At 61.5% G+C, this 12011-nt stretch overlaps 1 protein-coding gene across 1 annotated transcript; it reads left to right on the forward strand.

Annotated features, from left to right (window-relative positions):
• The first annotated feature begins 4831 nt into the window (after positions 1–4831).
• On the forward strand, positions 4832–11045 carry LDLRAD1 (low density lipoprotein receptor class A domain containing 1). The gene is made up of 6 exons (XM_004607320.2): positions 4832–4852; positions 5172–5214; positions 6868–6996; positions 8319–8456; positions 9734–9862; positions 10695–11045. The coding sequence occupies exons 1-6, from the start codon at positions 4832–4834 to the stop codon at positions 10841–10843; spliced, it is 609 nt and encodes a 202-aa protein (XP_004607377.2). The 3' UTR covers positions 10844–11045.
• Positions 11046–12011: the final 966 nt, after the last annotated feature.

A 12011-nucleotide genomic window follows, 5' to 3' on the forward strand; every position in this document is an offset into this window, starting at 1 on the left:
TAAAGGGTTCAGGAGACAACGGAGAGGGGAAAGTCCCGCAGCTCCCCGACGCACCGTTAGGAACCCAGCCGGCTTTAGCAAAAGGAGACGGAGAAGAACATTTCCGACGTGAGAAATTCCATTCCCCTTTCCACTTACATATTTTTTAAAGTGCCCAATCATCAAATTCCTTTCATTTCACAGACACTTCAAAAACAGTTTATGGGACCATAGCTGGCGATGCAGGGAGGCTGAGAAGGACTGTACGGGTCACGCCCAGGGTCTTAGCCCAGGGAGGCATACACTCTGCCACTCGGGGTGGCACCTCAGCCCACGGGTACTTGGTGGGGTTTATTGGGTTTTAGGTTTTTTTTTTTTTTTTTTTTTTTGCTTTTTGGGTCACACCCGGCGATGCTCTGGGGTTACTCCTGGCTCTGCACTCAGGAATTACTCCTGGCGGTGCTTGGGGGACCATATGGGATGCTGGGAATCGAACCTGGGTTGGCCACGTGCAAGGCAAACGCCCTCCACGCTGTACTATCGCTCCGTCCCCCCCTGCCCCCACGGGTACGTTTGAACTCACCCCTGTGAGGCTCTTCATCCCTCCACATATTTTTGTGGATAGTGAAGCGCAACTAGTGTCAAGTTGCTTTGGCCTCTCCCTGGCCGTTCTCGGTGAGTGTCCAAGAGCACTCTGGGCAGGCTGCCTCCCGGAGCCGCGCTTCTCACCAGGCTGCAGGGCGGGCTTGGAAACCACAGTGCCAGGTCAACTTGCCTCCTCCAACGTCGGGAGGCCTGGTAGCCCCACCTCTACCCACCAGGGCGCTGCCACCAGAGTCCCTCCCCCCAGTTGCCAGTTGCTAAGCAGTCGTGTTGACAGGCTTCGAAGATCACCGGGATCAGTTACCCTTTGGCGATATCTTTCCTTGACTACCTGTTCCAGAGCAGAGGCCAGGGTGGAGGTATGAACGGTGCAAGAATGTGAGGGTTTCCCAACTCCTTGCAGGAATTCATTTCTCCAGCATGGTTAATAAATCTTTTCTGAGATTCGAAGCTCTAAAAGTCAGCCCGATCCATTTCACTGCAAAGTCCTCGCCTTCTGTGACCAACCCGGGTTCGAATCCCAGCATCCCATATGGTCCCCTGAGAACCACCAGGAGTGGTTCCTGAGTGCAGAGCCAGGAGTGGCCCCTGTGCATTGCCAGGAGTGACCCAAAAGAAAAAAAAATATTTTTCAGAGTTTCGGGGCTGGAGTAATAGCACAGCGAGTAGGGCATTTGCCTTGCACGTGGCCAACCCAGGTTTGATTCCCAGCATCCCGCATGGTCCCCTGAGCACCGCCAGGAGTTATTTCTGAGTGCAGAGCCAGGAGTTAACACCTGTGCATCTCCGGGTGTGGCCTCCCAAAAAAGAGCAAAAAAAAAAAAAAGCAAAAACAAATAAAATATTTTCAGAGTTTCGTGATACTGGTACGTGTACTTCTTTATTAACATAAGCCTCATTGGAGATCACCATCTTGAGCTGATATCCAAACATAGGTGATTTCCTGTAGTGACAAAGTACTGCTAATATTATTTCAGTGGCTGCCTTTTCATGAATAAAGGAAATGCTGCATTTTAGTCCAAAGTTAGTGAAAATCAAGACTTCTCTTTCCCCAAACCCAAGTTTTCTGAGGCCCTGTTTCAGAGGTTGTCTAATTTTTTTTTTTCTTTTTTTTTTTTTTTTTTTTTTTTTTTTGCTTTTTGGGTCTCACCCAGCGATGCACAGGGGTTACTCCTGGCTTTGCACTCAGGAGTTACTCCTGGCGGTGCTCAGGGGACCATATGGGATGCTGGGGATCAAACCCGGGTCGGCCGCGTGCAAGGCAAACGCCCTACCTGCTGTGCTATCGCTCCAGCCCCGGTTGTCTAATTTTTGACTTGGTCATGAAGAGTAATGTTTTTTGTCTGTTTGCTTATTCAGATCGAGACTATTGGGATTATTTCATTGCCTCTTGTGGAATTGTCTTTGCACTGTTGGAACAGCAGTAATTAAAGGCTTGTGTGAGAAAAAAATGAGCAAAAAATTAGAAAGGAGAGGTTTCAAGAAAAGCTTTTGATAATGTTTCCTCAAGTCTGCCAGTATGCAGTCATTACGGAAGCTCCCAGTCTGATGATTTCATAATGCTTAAGTTTGTAAACTGCAATAACATTCCCGTCACCAGCTGCCCCTCCCACGGCTCCTTCTGACAAGTCTGGAGAGGAGCAGGAGGGAGCGTAGAGTGGAGACGCCTTCTCTGGCCTGGTGGTCCGCCGGGGTTAGGAGAGTCCCTCCTGAAATCACTCGAGACGCTGTAATGATAGCACTATAATATTCCACAATGCAGGGGCTGGAGCGATAGCACAGCAGGGAAGGCATTTTCCTTGCACATGGCCGACCCAGGTTCGATTCCCAGCATCCCATATGGTCCCCTGAGCACCGCCAGGGGTAATTCCTGAGTGCATGAGCCAGGAGTAACCCCTGAGCATCACCGGGTGTGACCCAAAAAGAAAAAAAATTTCCATAATGCATGGGAGAGCCTGGCAAGCTCCCCGTGGGATATTCATATGCCAAGTACAGTAACAATGATGGGTCTCATTCCCCTGACCCTGAAAGAGCCTCCAATGTGGCACCAATGGGAAGGATGAGTAAAGAGAGGCTGCTAAAATTTCAGGGCTAGGATGAATGGAGACATTACCGGGCCTGCTCGAGCAAATCGAGGATCAATGGGAGGATAATAATAGTGATAGTGATGATTCACGCACTGCTACAATTTATTGAAAATAATCAATTTGACGAGGCCAGAGCAATAGTACAATGCGTTGGACATTTGCCTTGCATTCGGCAGACTCAGGTTCAATTCCCCTCATCCCATATGGTCCCTCGAACATCTCCTGGAGTAATTCCTAATCAGGGAGCCAGGAAAGACCCTGAGCATAGGCAGGTGTGTTCCAAAATAATGATGATAATAATAATAATAATAATAATAACAATAACAATAATAATAATAATAATAATATAATTGATTTGGGGCAGGCCCTGCACTGTCCAACCCTGTGTGACCCGAGCGTCAGTGACTTTCCAGCCGGGTCCTGCGGTCTGGTCACGGGGATCCTCAGACCAAGACTTTCTCATCTAACCCAATCTTTTCACTCAGCGTGAGCTTTGGAGAGGGGTGACCGGACTCTGTTCTCCTGAGCCCAGGCTGGACGCCCCTCCCCGAGGCTTCCCGCATGCTGCCCGCCTTCCCGCCCAGCCCCGCCCCTCCTCAGTGGTGCAGGGTCTATCCCAGTGCAGAAGGCCAGGCCAGACGCAGGCCAGAGCAGCCACAGTGCCAGAGCAGGTGCAGAGCGCCATCCCTGGCACCCCCAAGTCACTTCCCCGTGGGCTCTGCCACCTCGGCTGGCTCCCGGAGGGCCCTGGGGAGAGGGTGACGGGCGTGCAACTGCCCTTCCCTGTCACAGCCACGGCTGGAGAAGTAACGATGCCCATCGCCTCCTTTCAAGACAGTTAAACGAGTCAAGGGAGGCACTTAACACATGCCGAACGTACTCGAGGCCCCGAGTTCAGTCCCTGGCGTCACATTTACCCCCCACACCGCAGGGTGCAGCCCTGCCCGCCCCCCCACCTCCTCAGCACTGTTAGGGTGACCCTGATAAGTAAGATGAAACTAAATGATTTTTACTTTTATTTATTTATTTATTTATTTGCTTTTTGGGTCACACCCGGCGATGCACAGGGTCACTCCTGGCTCATGCACTCAGGAATCTCCCCTGGCGGTGCTCAGGGGACCATATGGGATGCTGGATTTGAACCCGGGTTGGTCGCGTGCAAAGCAAACATCCTACCCGCTGTGCTATCGCTCCAGCCCTGATTTTTACTTTTTAATTGCAGTGAGAAATGCACAGTCTTCCAACCTGCATTGCCTGCTTCATGGGGCAAAAGAAACGGATGAGAAACGACTCCTGCCTTGGATGGGGGAAGACGTCCCCCAAGGACAGGCTCTGGCTGTGTGCACCCCCATCTCCACTGAAAATGAACCAATCTGGAGCGACAGAAGAGCAGAGAGAGTGCTGGCCTTGCAGGTGGTCCACCGGGTTTGATTCCCAGCATCCCATATAGTCCCCTGAGCATTGCCAGGAGTGATTCCTGAGGGCAGAGCCAGGAGTAACCCCTGAGCACTGCTGGGTGTGACCTCAAAAAAATAATCCCTGGGGCTGGAGTGATAGCACAGCGGTAGGGTGTTTGCCTTGCATGCGGCCGACCCGGGTTCAAATCCCAGCATCCCATATGGTCCCCTGAGCACCGCCAGGAGTAATTCCTGAGTGCAGAGCCAGGAGTAACCCCTGTGCATCGCCAGGTGTGACCCAAAAACCAAAAAAAAAAAAAAAAAAAAATCCCGGGGCTGGATCGACATCACAGTGGGTAGCCTTGCACGTGGCCGACCTGGGTTCTGGGTTCGATTCCCAGCAATCCATATGGTCCCCTGAGCACCGCCAGGAGTGATTCCTGAGTGCAGAGCCAGGAGTAACCCCTGTGCATTGCTGAGTGTGGCCCAAAAAGCAAAAACAAACACAAAAACAGCAAAGAGAAACAAACCCTGACAACGGAGGCCCTTCACCCTTGTCCCTCCCACCCCAGAGGGGCCGAGACCACTCTCTCCCCGTCCTGTCTGTCAAGTGTCGTCTGTCTCTGCACCAAAAGCCCCAGTCTCGGCGTGTGGGTGCTTCCTGGGAGAGCTGGGAGGGCGAGGGTGTGGCCCCGAGACCGCCCGGCTGCCCTGGTGACTGCTGGGCCCTGGCAGCGTCCCCAGTGCCGAGGCCGGAGCTGCGACATGAACAAGGTCTTCCCCAAGGTGAGAGTCCCCACGGCTCTCGGGGCTGCCCAGGAGGGGGTGCAGATGGAGAGGCCCAGAGTGTCCGGGGGGCAGTGCCGGGGAGGGGTGCATGGCACGCGGCAGGCTGGCGAATGTGTGCAGGGCAGGGTGCGGGCGGGCAGAGGGTGTGCTGACCGGGGTCTGGCCAACACCCCTGGGGGCCATGCTTCTATCCCCACTCCGTGCCCCCTGGGGGAGAGGCCCCCCACGCTCTGTGCCCCCAGGGGAGAGGCCCCCCCTCTGTGCCCCAGGAGGCTGCCCCCCTCCCCCCGCCTGCTCACTCTGTCCTCTTGGGCAGGGTCCCGTCAATGGTGGCACAGCTGCAGGAGCCAAAGGAGCAGGTAAGGGGACCCTCTGTGGGCTGGGAGCAGGGAGCCCGCTAAAGACCCCCGCCCCAGGGACCCTCCCCCGACTCCAGGGATTCCCTGTGTCCTGGCCCCAGCACCCCGCCTCTGGGCACCCAGACTGACAGCGGCAGAGCGCAGGGGGCAAGCACGGGCAACAGGGCTCAGCCTGGCCTCAGGGTGAAGGTGCCCTGGCCCCTCCTTAGCACCTCCTGCACCGGCACCCACGGGGGCGGGCAGCCTCCAGCCAGAGGCACGGGGAGCTTTGCTGCTTCCGCAGCCCCGGGAGGGAGAAGGCGGCAGGCCCAACCCTATCCCCCAGGGCTGCGGCTGAGGCTGGCGGTGCTGGGCGGCTCTGGGGGGCCCAGCCCTGAAGGCTGTGACCCTGTGGCTCTGCTCCTGGCCGGGGTGGTGCGGCCGTGGGATGAAGACCCCCCCCTTTCTCTCTGTCTAGGGGGTCTGCCCTGTGCCCCCACCGTGCCGGGGTCCGTCCCCACACTTCCTTGAATGGGAGCCTCTCCTGGTTACTCGCTTAAGGACGGCAGGCGGACCTGCAGACCCTGCACGCCTGGCTCCCAGCCGGGGAGTGGGGGGGCACGGAGGACAGGGAGGAGACGGGGAGTGGGGGACAGGCAGGGCGGCCGAGGGGTGCTGGGCTGGCCGGGGGGCTCGAGGAAGCGGCCTGGACTCCTCAGTGGGTTGGCTGGGAGTGAGCGGAACAGACCGGACTTGGCCGTCCCGACTCCCAGGGGGTCACAGACGTGCCCAGCTTTCCCAGATGTTGTCCTGTGGCTGACCAGGGTGGCCCTGAGCTCCCAGTGGGCGGGAGCCGGGACAGAGCCCAGCCCACACTTTCCCGTGTTGGACGGTGTGGAGTGTGGGGGCCGGAGTGCAGAGGCGGGGGGGGGGGGGCGTGCGGGGGTGCAGGGAGGGGCTGAGGGGATGGGGCCGGGGGGCGGGGTGCAGGTGCAGGGGTGGAGTCCTGCGCCACGGGGGCGTGTGGAGCGTGTGGATGACACAGAGTGCGGGGTAGGTGAGTGGGGGGTACAGGGGGTGGGGCGTGGGTGTAGGGTGCACGGTGCAGGTGCGAGCAAGCCCCTTCCACTCACTGAGGCCCCCCGTGAGCCAAGCCAGGCCTCAGGAGCACCAGTAGCAGCCACTCATGTGAGCCCGTGGGACCCTCGAGGCCACAGTGCTCGGGAGTCAGGCCCCGCTTCCACCGGGAAAAGCAGACCCAGAGAAGGAACTCTCAGGGGCCCAGCGGGGGGTGAGGGACGGCCGCTGACCTTGAGGAAGGGGCGAGAGTCTGGGGTGACACCCGGGCCCCGAGCTTCCCTGAGCCTCGGTCTCCTCTCCCGTCAGAGAAGTCGGCCTTGAAGGCCCTTCGGCACCTGCCCCGTGCGTGCAGCCCTCCCGGGCCCCACGGAGGGACGGCGGCCGGGGGCGCTGGGGCAGAGACCCCCACACACCAGCTCCGGGCCTGGGGTGGGCGGTGGGCCGGGGGAACACACAGGCACGAGAGCCCAGGTCAGAAGGGGCCCAGGAGCCCCCTCCTCCAGGGAGCCTGCCGTGCCTCCAAGCGCACAGCTTGAAGGGGCCCAGGAGAGGCAGCCCCAGCGCTGGCCTCCGTCACCGGTCGCCTCCCCACAGTAGGCCGCCGCCCCCTCGGATGCTCGCGGGCAGGGCTCTGCCTCTCGGCCTCTCTGCTGCTCCTGCTGGCAGTGCTCGCGGCTCTGCTCGCCATGGTCGCCGTCCTCGGACCCCCTCCACGCACTCCAGGTCAGAGCGGACAAGACACGGGGGCTGGACTCACGGGCGGGAGGGCGGGCACAGAGATGGCGTGACCGAGGCCGGGACCCGTCTTCTTTGTGGGTGCAGACACCCACAGATTCCAGCACACACAGGTAGGTATGGCCGTGAACCTGCCAGGCCCCAGGTCTGATGCCACCTCCTCCAGGAAGCCTTCCCTGCCCACTGGCCGGGTTAGAAATCTCATCTCAGCCCCGATGGCCCTCACGCTTCCTCGGCCTCCAGCTGGCTGTCCTGAGAGACTGGGAAGGGTGTTTGCTGTCGCTGTGGGGAACGGGGCATGTAGCTGCGTGTCCCAGCCTGGCTGGTCGCCAGCCCCGTGCATCCCCTCACGGAGCTGAGAGCAGGCATGACCAGGACACTGCCTGGAGCAGGTGCCATCGGGGGTGGGCCAGGGGCTCTGAGAGAATGGACAGCCCAGAGAGCACTCAGGATGGTGCCTGAGGAGGGAGGGGAAGAGGCAGGAAGGCAAAGAGGGACCAAGTTGGTGGCGGGGGGGTGGCATGGAAAAGCGTCCTGGCACAGGGAACAGCATGGACGGGGTCCCCGGGGGCAGTGTGGATGGAGTCCTGGGATGAGGAGGCAGCATTCCAGGGACCCTGGAGAGGGGAGGACGGACCCCGGGAGAGCCGGGCTCTGAGGGGCCCCCAGGCAATCTCTGGACGGCCCAGTGAGGTGCGGGTGTCCTGGGCGGGGCAGGCTGGGAGCCCACAGTGCCCTCCCCCCTGGGGGACGGTGAGCCCGGGAGGAGGCACTCGTGTCCTGCGTGGGTCTGGTGCCCATGCGTGTGCGTGTGTCTGTGTGTGCATCTGTGTGCAGGGATCCATATGTGTTTGTGGACATATGCATGTTTGCTGAGTGTGTCTGTGTGTCTGTATATGTGCAGGTGTGTGATCACGTGTGTCTGTGCTTCTGTGTATGTGTGTGTCTGTGAGTGCTGGTGTTTGCATGTGAACTTGTGTGTCTGTTTTCTGCACATGGTGCATGTGTGTTGGTGTGTGTGGGAATGCACGTCTGTGTCTCTGTGCGTGTGTGTGCATACGTGTGTGCTGTGTCCGTATGGGGATGTATTCCCGTCCGTGTGTTCAGTCGGGATGTGTGTGTGCTCCGCTGTGGGGGTGCCAGTCTGAGTGTCTGGGCTTTGGTGTCCCCACACCAGCTGGCCAGTGCTCAGGGCCGACCCTCCCCCCCTCCCCCCGACTCGATGGTCACTTTCTCCTTTACTCTTGCTCGGGTGGGGAACTCTCAGCAAGCCCTCCAGCACCCCTGACCCCGGGCGCCCCACCCTGCAGCGACCCAGGCCTGTGTGACACCGGCCAACAGGACGGGCTTCCTGTGCCACGACCGGATTCACTGTGTCCCGGCCAGCAGCGTCTGTGACAGCAACCGCAACTGCGCCCATGGCGAGGACGAGGACGAGGATTTGTGCCGTGAGCACTGCTCCACCCGGCCCAGTGCCCCCCCAGCCCCACCCCTGCACAGCCCTGAGCACTGCTCCACCCGGCCCGGTGCCCCCCCAGCCCCATCCCTGCACAGCCCTGAGCACTGCTCCACCCTGCCCGGTGCCCCCCAGCCCCCCCCTGAGCACTGCTCCACCCAGCCCGGTGCCCTTCTAGCCCCACCCCTGCGCTGCCCTGAGCACTGCTCCTCCTGGCCCGGTGCCCCCCAGCCCCCCCCTGAGCACTGCTCCACCCGGCCCAGTGCCCCCCCCCAGCCTCACCCCTGCGCTGCCTTGAGCACTGCTCCACCCGGCCCGGTGCCCACACCAGGAACACCTGCCCCAGCTCTGCTGCAGACATACCCGTGCCCACATGGGGAGATGCTCTCTCCACACCTTACTCTGGACAATCTCACTCACTTGCCTGGCAGAGCTCCCGTCACCTCTGCCAGGAAGCCGACTCTGGTCCTGCCTTGGGGTTCCAGAGATACCTTGGTCAGGAAGTCCCAGTGCTCTCCAGGCGGGAAGCAGGGGCCTGGCGGTGGGGTGGGAGGGGTGCCTAGAGGCGCGCTCCATCACACCTGGGAAAACCTCTCAGAAGAGGACTTCGACTCTCTAGTCAGTGCCCCAGCTCGGCCCGGGCCCCTGTCGAGCACAGCCCAGCAGAGGCTGCCCGGCCCCAGCTCCTGTGTGGGCCCATGGCTCCTGTGTGCTCTAAGTGCTCCCATGTGCTCGTACGGCTCCTGTGTGCTCCCATGGCTCCTGTGTGCTCTCAGTGCTCCCATGTGCTCCCATGGCTCCTGTGTGCTCTCAGTGCTCCCATGTGCTCCCACAGCTCCTATGTGCTCCCATGGCTCCTGTGTGCTCTCAGTGCTCCCATGTGCTCCCATGGCTCCTGTGTGCTCTTAGTGCTCCCATGTGCTCCCATGGCTCCTGTGTGCTCCCACATGCTCCCATCTGCTCCCACATACTCTTGTGTGCTCCAGTGTACGTCTATGTGCTCCTACTCACTCCCTCCTGCTCCCGTGTGCTCCCGTGTGCTCCTGTGTGCTCCCGCATACTCTCAGGCGTGCTCCCGCGTGCTCCCGTGCAGGGCAGAGAGCTCTCCACTCCCTCTCCGGACAGTGCACAGGGAGGCACCTGCTCGCCCTGACTCCACCTGCTCCCGGGAAGCCCCCAGGGCTGAGCCTGAGGCGGGTCCTGGGAGGCGGGGCCAGGCCAGTCCCGTGGCCAGGTGTGGATGGGCCCCACCTCTGTGTCCCTCCGTAGGAAACGTGCCCCACAGCCTCCCCAGCTTCCTGCTGGCCCCCTGCGGAGACCCGGCCGCCTGGGTCTACTCAGACCAGCGCTGTGACGGGGTGAACAACTGTGGGGACTGCTCTGACGAGCAGAGCCCAGGTGAGGCTGCGCACTGCAGGGGCGAGGCACAGGCCAGGCGCCCCAGGCCCCCTGCTCCCCTCTGATGTGCGGGGAAGATTTAGGGGGCTCGCCTATCTCTACAGCCTGCCTGGTTGCCGCCTGTGCCGGGGAACTCACTCCCGCGCCGGCCTTGGAAGGTTATTCTGGGGGAAGGCGAGAACGGGAACACAGGGGTGGGTGAGAGGAAGGCCCACGGCCCAGCTGCAGGGAGCCTGGGCTTCCCCGCTCCCCTGAGCCTCACAGCGGCCTGGAGCAGGGCGGGGAAGGCGCCTCCATCCCCAGCGGGCAGACGGGCAAACAGGCCAGAGAGGAGAAAGGCTCCAGGGCGGGAGGCAAGAACGGGAGCTTGCCTCTGGAGTACCCCACCACCTTGGCTCCGCCAGCAAACAGCTGGGACTGCCGCTGGGGGCCGGGGTGGGGGGACGGCCGCCCCCCCCCACATCCTCTGCGGGGCGCCCCTCACACCCAGGCTGAGAGGACGTGCAGGGGCCGAGGAGCGGCTGGGTGAGGGGTGGTACCCAGGGTAGGGGGTCTCGGTCTCCAGCAGCCTTGGCAGGTCTGGGGGCCTCAGCTGCGGGGAGAAGGGGGGTACGACAGGCTGAAGGGAGGGTGAGCTGGCGGGGTGGGGGTCTCGGGCTGGCGCCCCTTAACATCTGAGTCCGGGCTGTGCAGGGGGGGGAGAGGCTGGCTGGAGAGCAGCCTCGTTCAGAGCAGGGCAGGGTGGTGGGCGGGGCCGGGCAGGGGCGTGACAGCGCGCGTGCGCGCACACACACGCACACGCGCACACACGCAGCCCGTCTGCCGTCCCCAGTGTCCGAGTGCCCGGCCTGTGGCCCTGGCTGGTGGCGCTGCTCCCCGACCGTCTTTAAGTACTGCGACTGCATCCCGAGGAGCCTCTGCCGAGATGGCAGGCAGCACTGTGCCGACTGGTCCGACGAGTACTCCTGCCCCCGGCCCTGAGCACTGCTGCCCTGGCCTGAGCACTTCTGCCCCAGCCTTGAGCACTGCTGCCCCCTGCCCTAAGTATTCCTGCCCCTGCCCCGAGTATTCCTGCCCCTGCCCCGAGTATTCCTGTCCCCTGCCCCGAGTATTCCTGCCCCCATCCCAAGTATTCCTGTCCCTGCCCTGAGTACTTCTGCCCCCACCCTGAGTGTGGGGCAGGCAGCGGCCCAGACTCCAGGACCTGTAGGACCGGAATCCAGAGCACCAGGTGGACCTTTCGGCGGAGACACACCGTGGCCATGGAAGGGAGTGGAACTGCATCTGTGCCTTTGTTGCTCTGCCTCTGCTTGAATGCCTCCCGGGACGGGGGCTCACTCCCAAGCACAAGAAGAGAACCTGCTTCTGGGGTCTCAGGCCTCTGGGTCAAACAGAGGCTCTGCTCAGACTGCAGACCCCAGCTAGTCCCCTAGAGTCTGGGCCCAGGCACTCAGCCCTGCCGAGTACCCCGGGGCGAGTGTGCCACTTCCTGCCTGGTCGGTGCCCGCAGCAGATTTGGCTGCGCTTGGAGGCGGCCGGAACCTTTTCCTCATCCGTAGCCCTCGCCTGCGGGTCAGCCCTGAGTTGGGTTATTGTCATTGCCGAGGGCTCTGAGCTGGAGAGGCTGCCAGGAGCCCCTGCGCCCCCCTCCACCTGGGCCAGCTGCCCCGCCCAGCGCCCCGGGCCATGGGGCAGCCGTTAGTACCTGGGCCTCCGGGCCGGGTGGTGAGTGGCTTTCCTGTGGGTCTGTCCCCCCTGCCACTCAGGCACACACACACGCAGGCCAGGACCAGGACGGAGTGTCCCAGTGAGTAGATGAGGAAACTCAAGGAGGGCCAGGACCCGGCAGCAAGGCCAGGGCGGGGCGGCCCAGAGACACAGGCTGGGCCCCGGGGCCTGGCAGGGGCTGGGGGACAGGGACGCTCGCCTGGGAAGGAGGCAGCCCCAGCCCCTGGGCAATGAATAAAAGGGGCGGAAATCGCTTCTGTTTCTGTCTTCGGGACACCAGGACAGGCCCAGTGAACCCTCCTTCCCCCGTGCTCTGGCTCAGCCCCGAGCACTGGGCAGAGGAGCTGCCTTCCCAGGAGGGCGTTTGGGCTGGCCTGGGTGGAGGAGGGAGAGAGGCCCAGGGGGGACGGGTCCAGGAGGG

This window comes from Sorex araneus, chromosome 5 (assembly GCF_027595985.1).
Source record: "Sorex araneus isolate mSorAra2 chromosome 5, mSorAra2.pri, whole genome shotgun sequence".
Taxonomy (NCBI): domain Eukaryota; kingdom Metazoa; phylum Chordata; class Mammalia; order Eulipotyphla; family Soricidae; genus Sorex; species Sorex araneus.

What these genes read in the sequence shown, in the direction of transcription:
- LDLRAD1 (XM_004607320.2), top strand. Translation starts at nt 4,832, where the DNA reads ATGAACAAGGTCTTCCCCAAG. An exon ending in TGCAGGAGCCAAAGGAGCAG is followed by an intron (nt 5,215 to 6,867) that starts GTAAGGGGACCC and finishes GCCTCCCCACAG; the next exon opens with TAGGCCGCCGCCCCCTCGGA. An exon ending in ACCCCCTCCACGCACTCCAG is followed by an intron (nt 6,997 to 8,318) that starts GTCAGAGCGGAC and finishes CCCACCCTGCAG; the next exon opens with CGACCCAGGCCTGTGTGACA.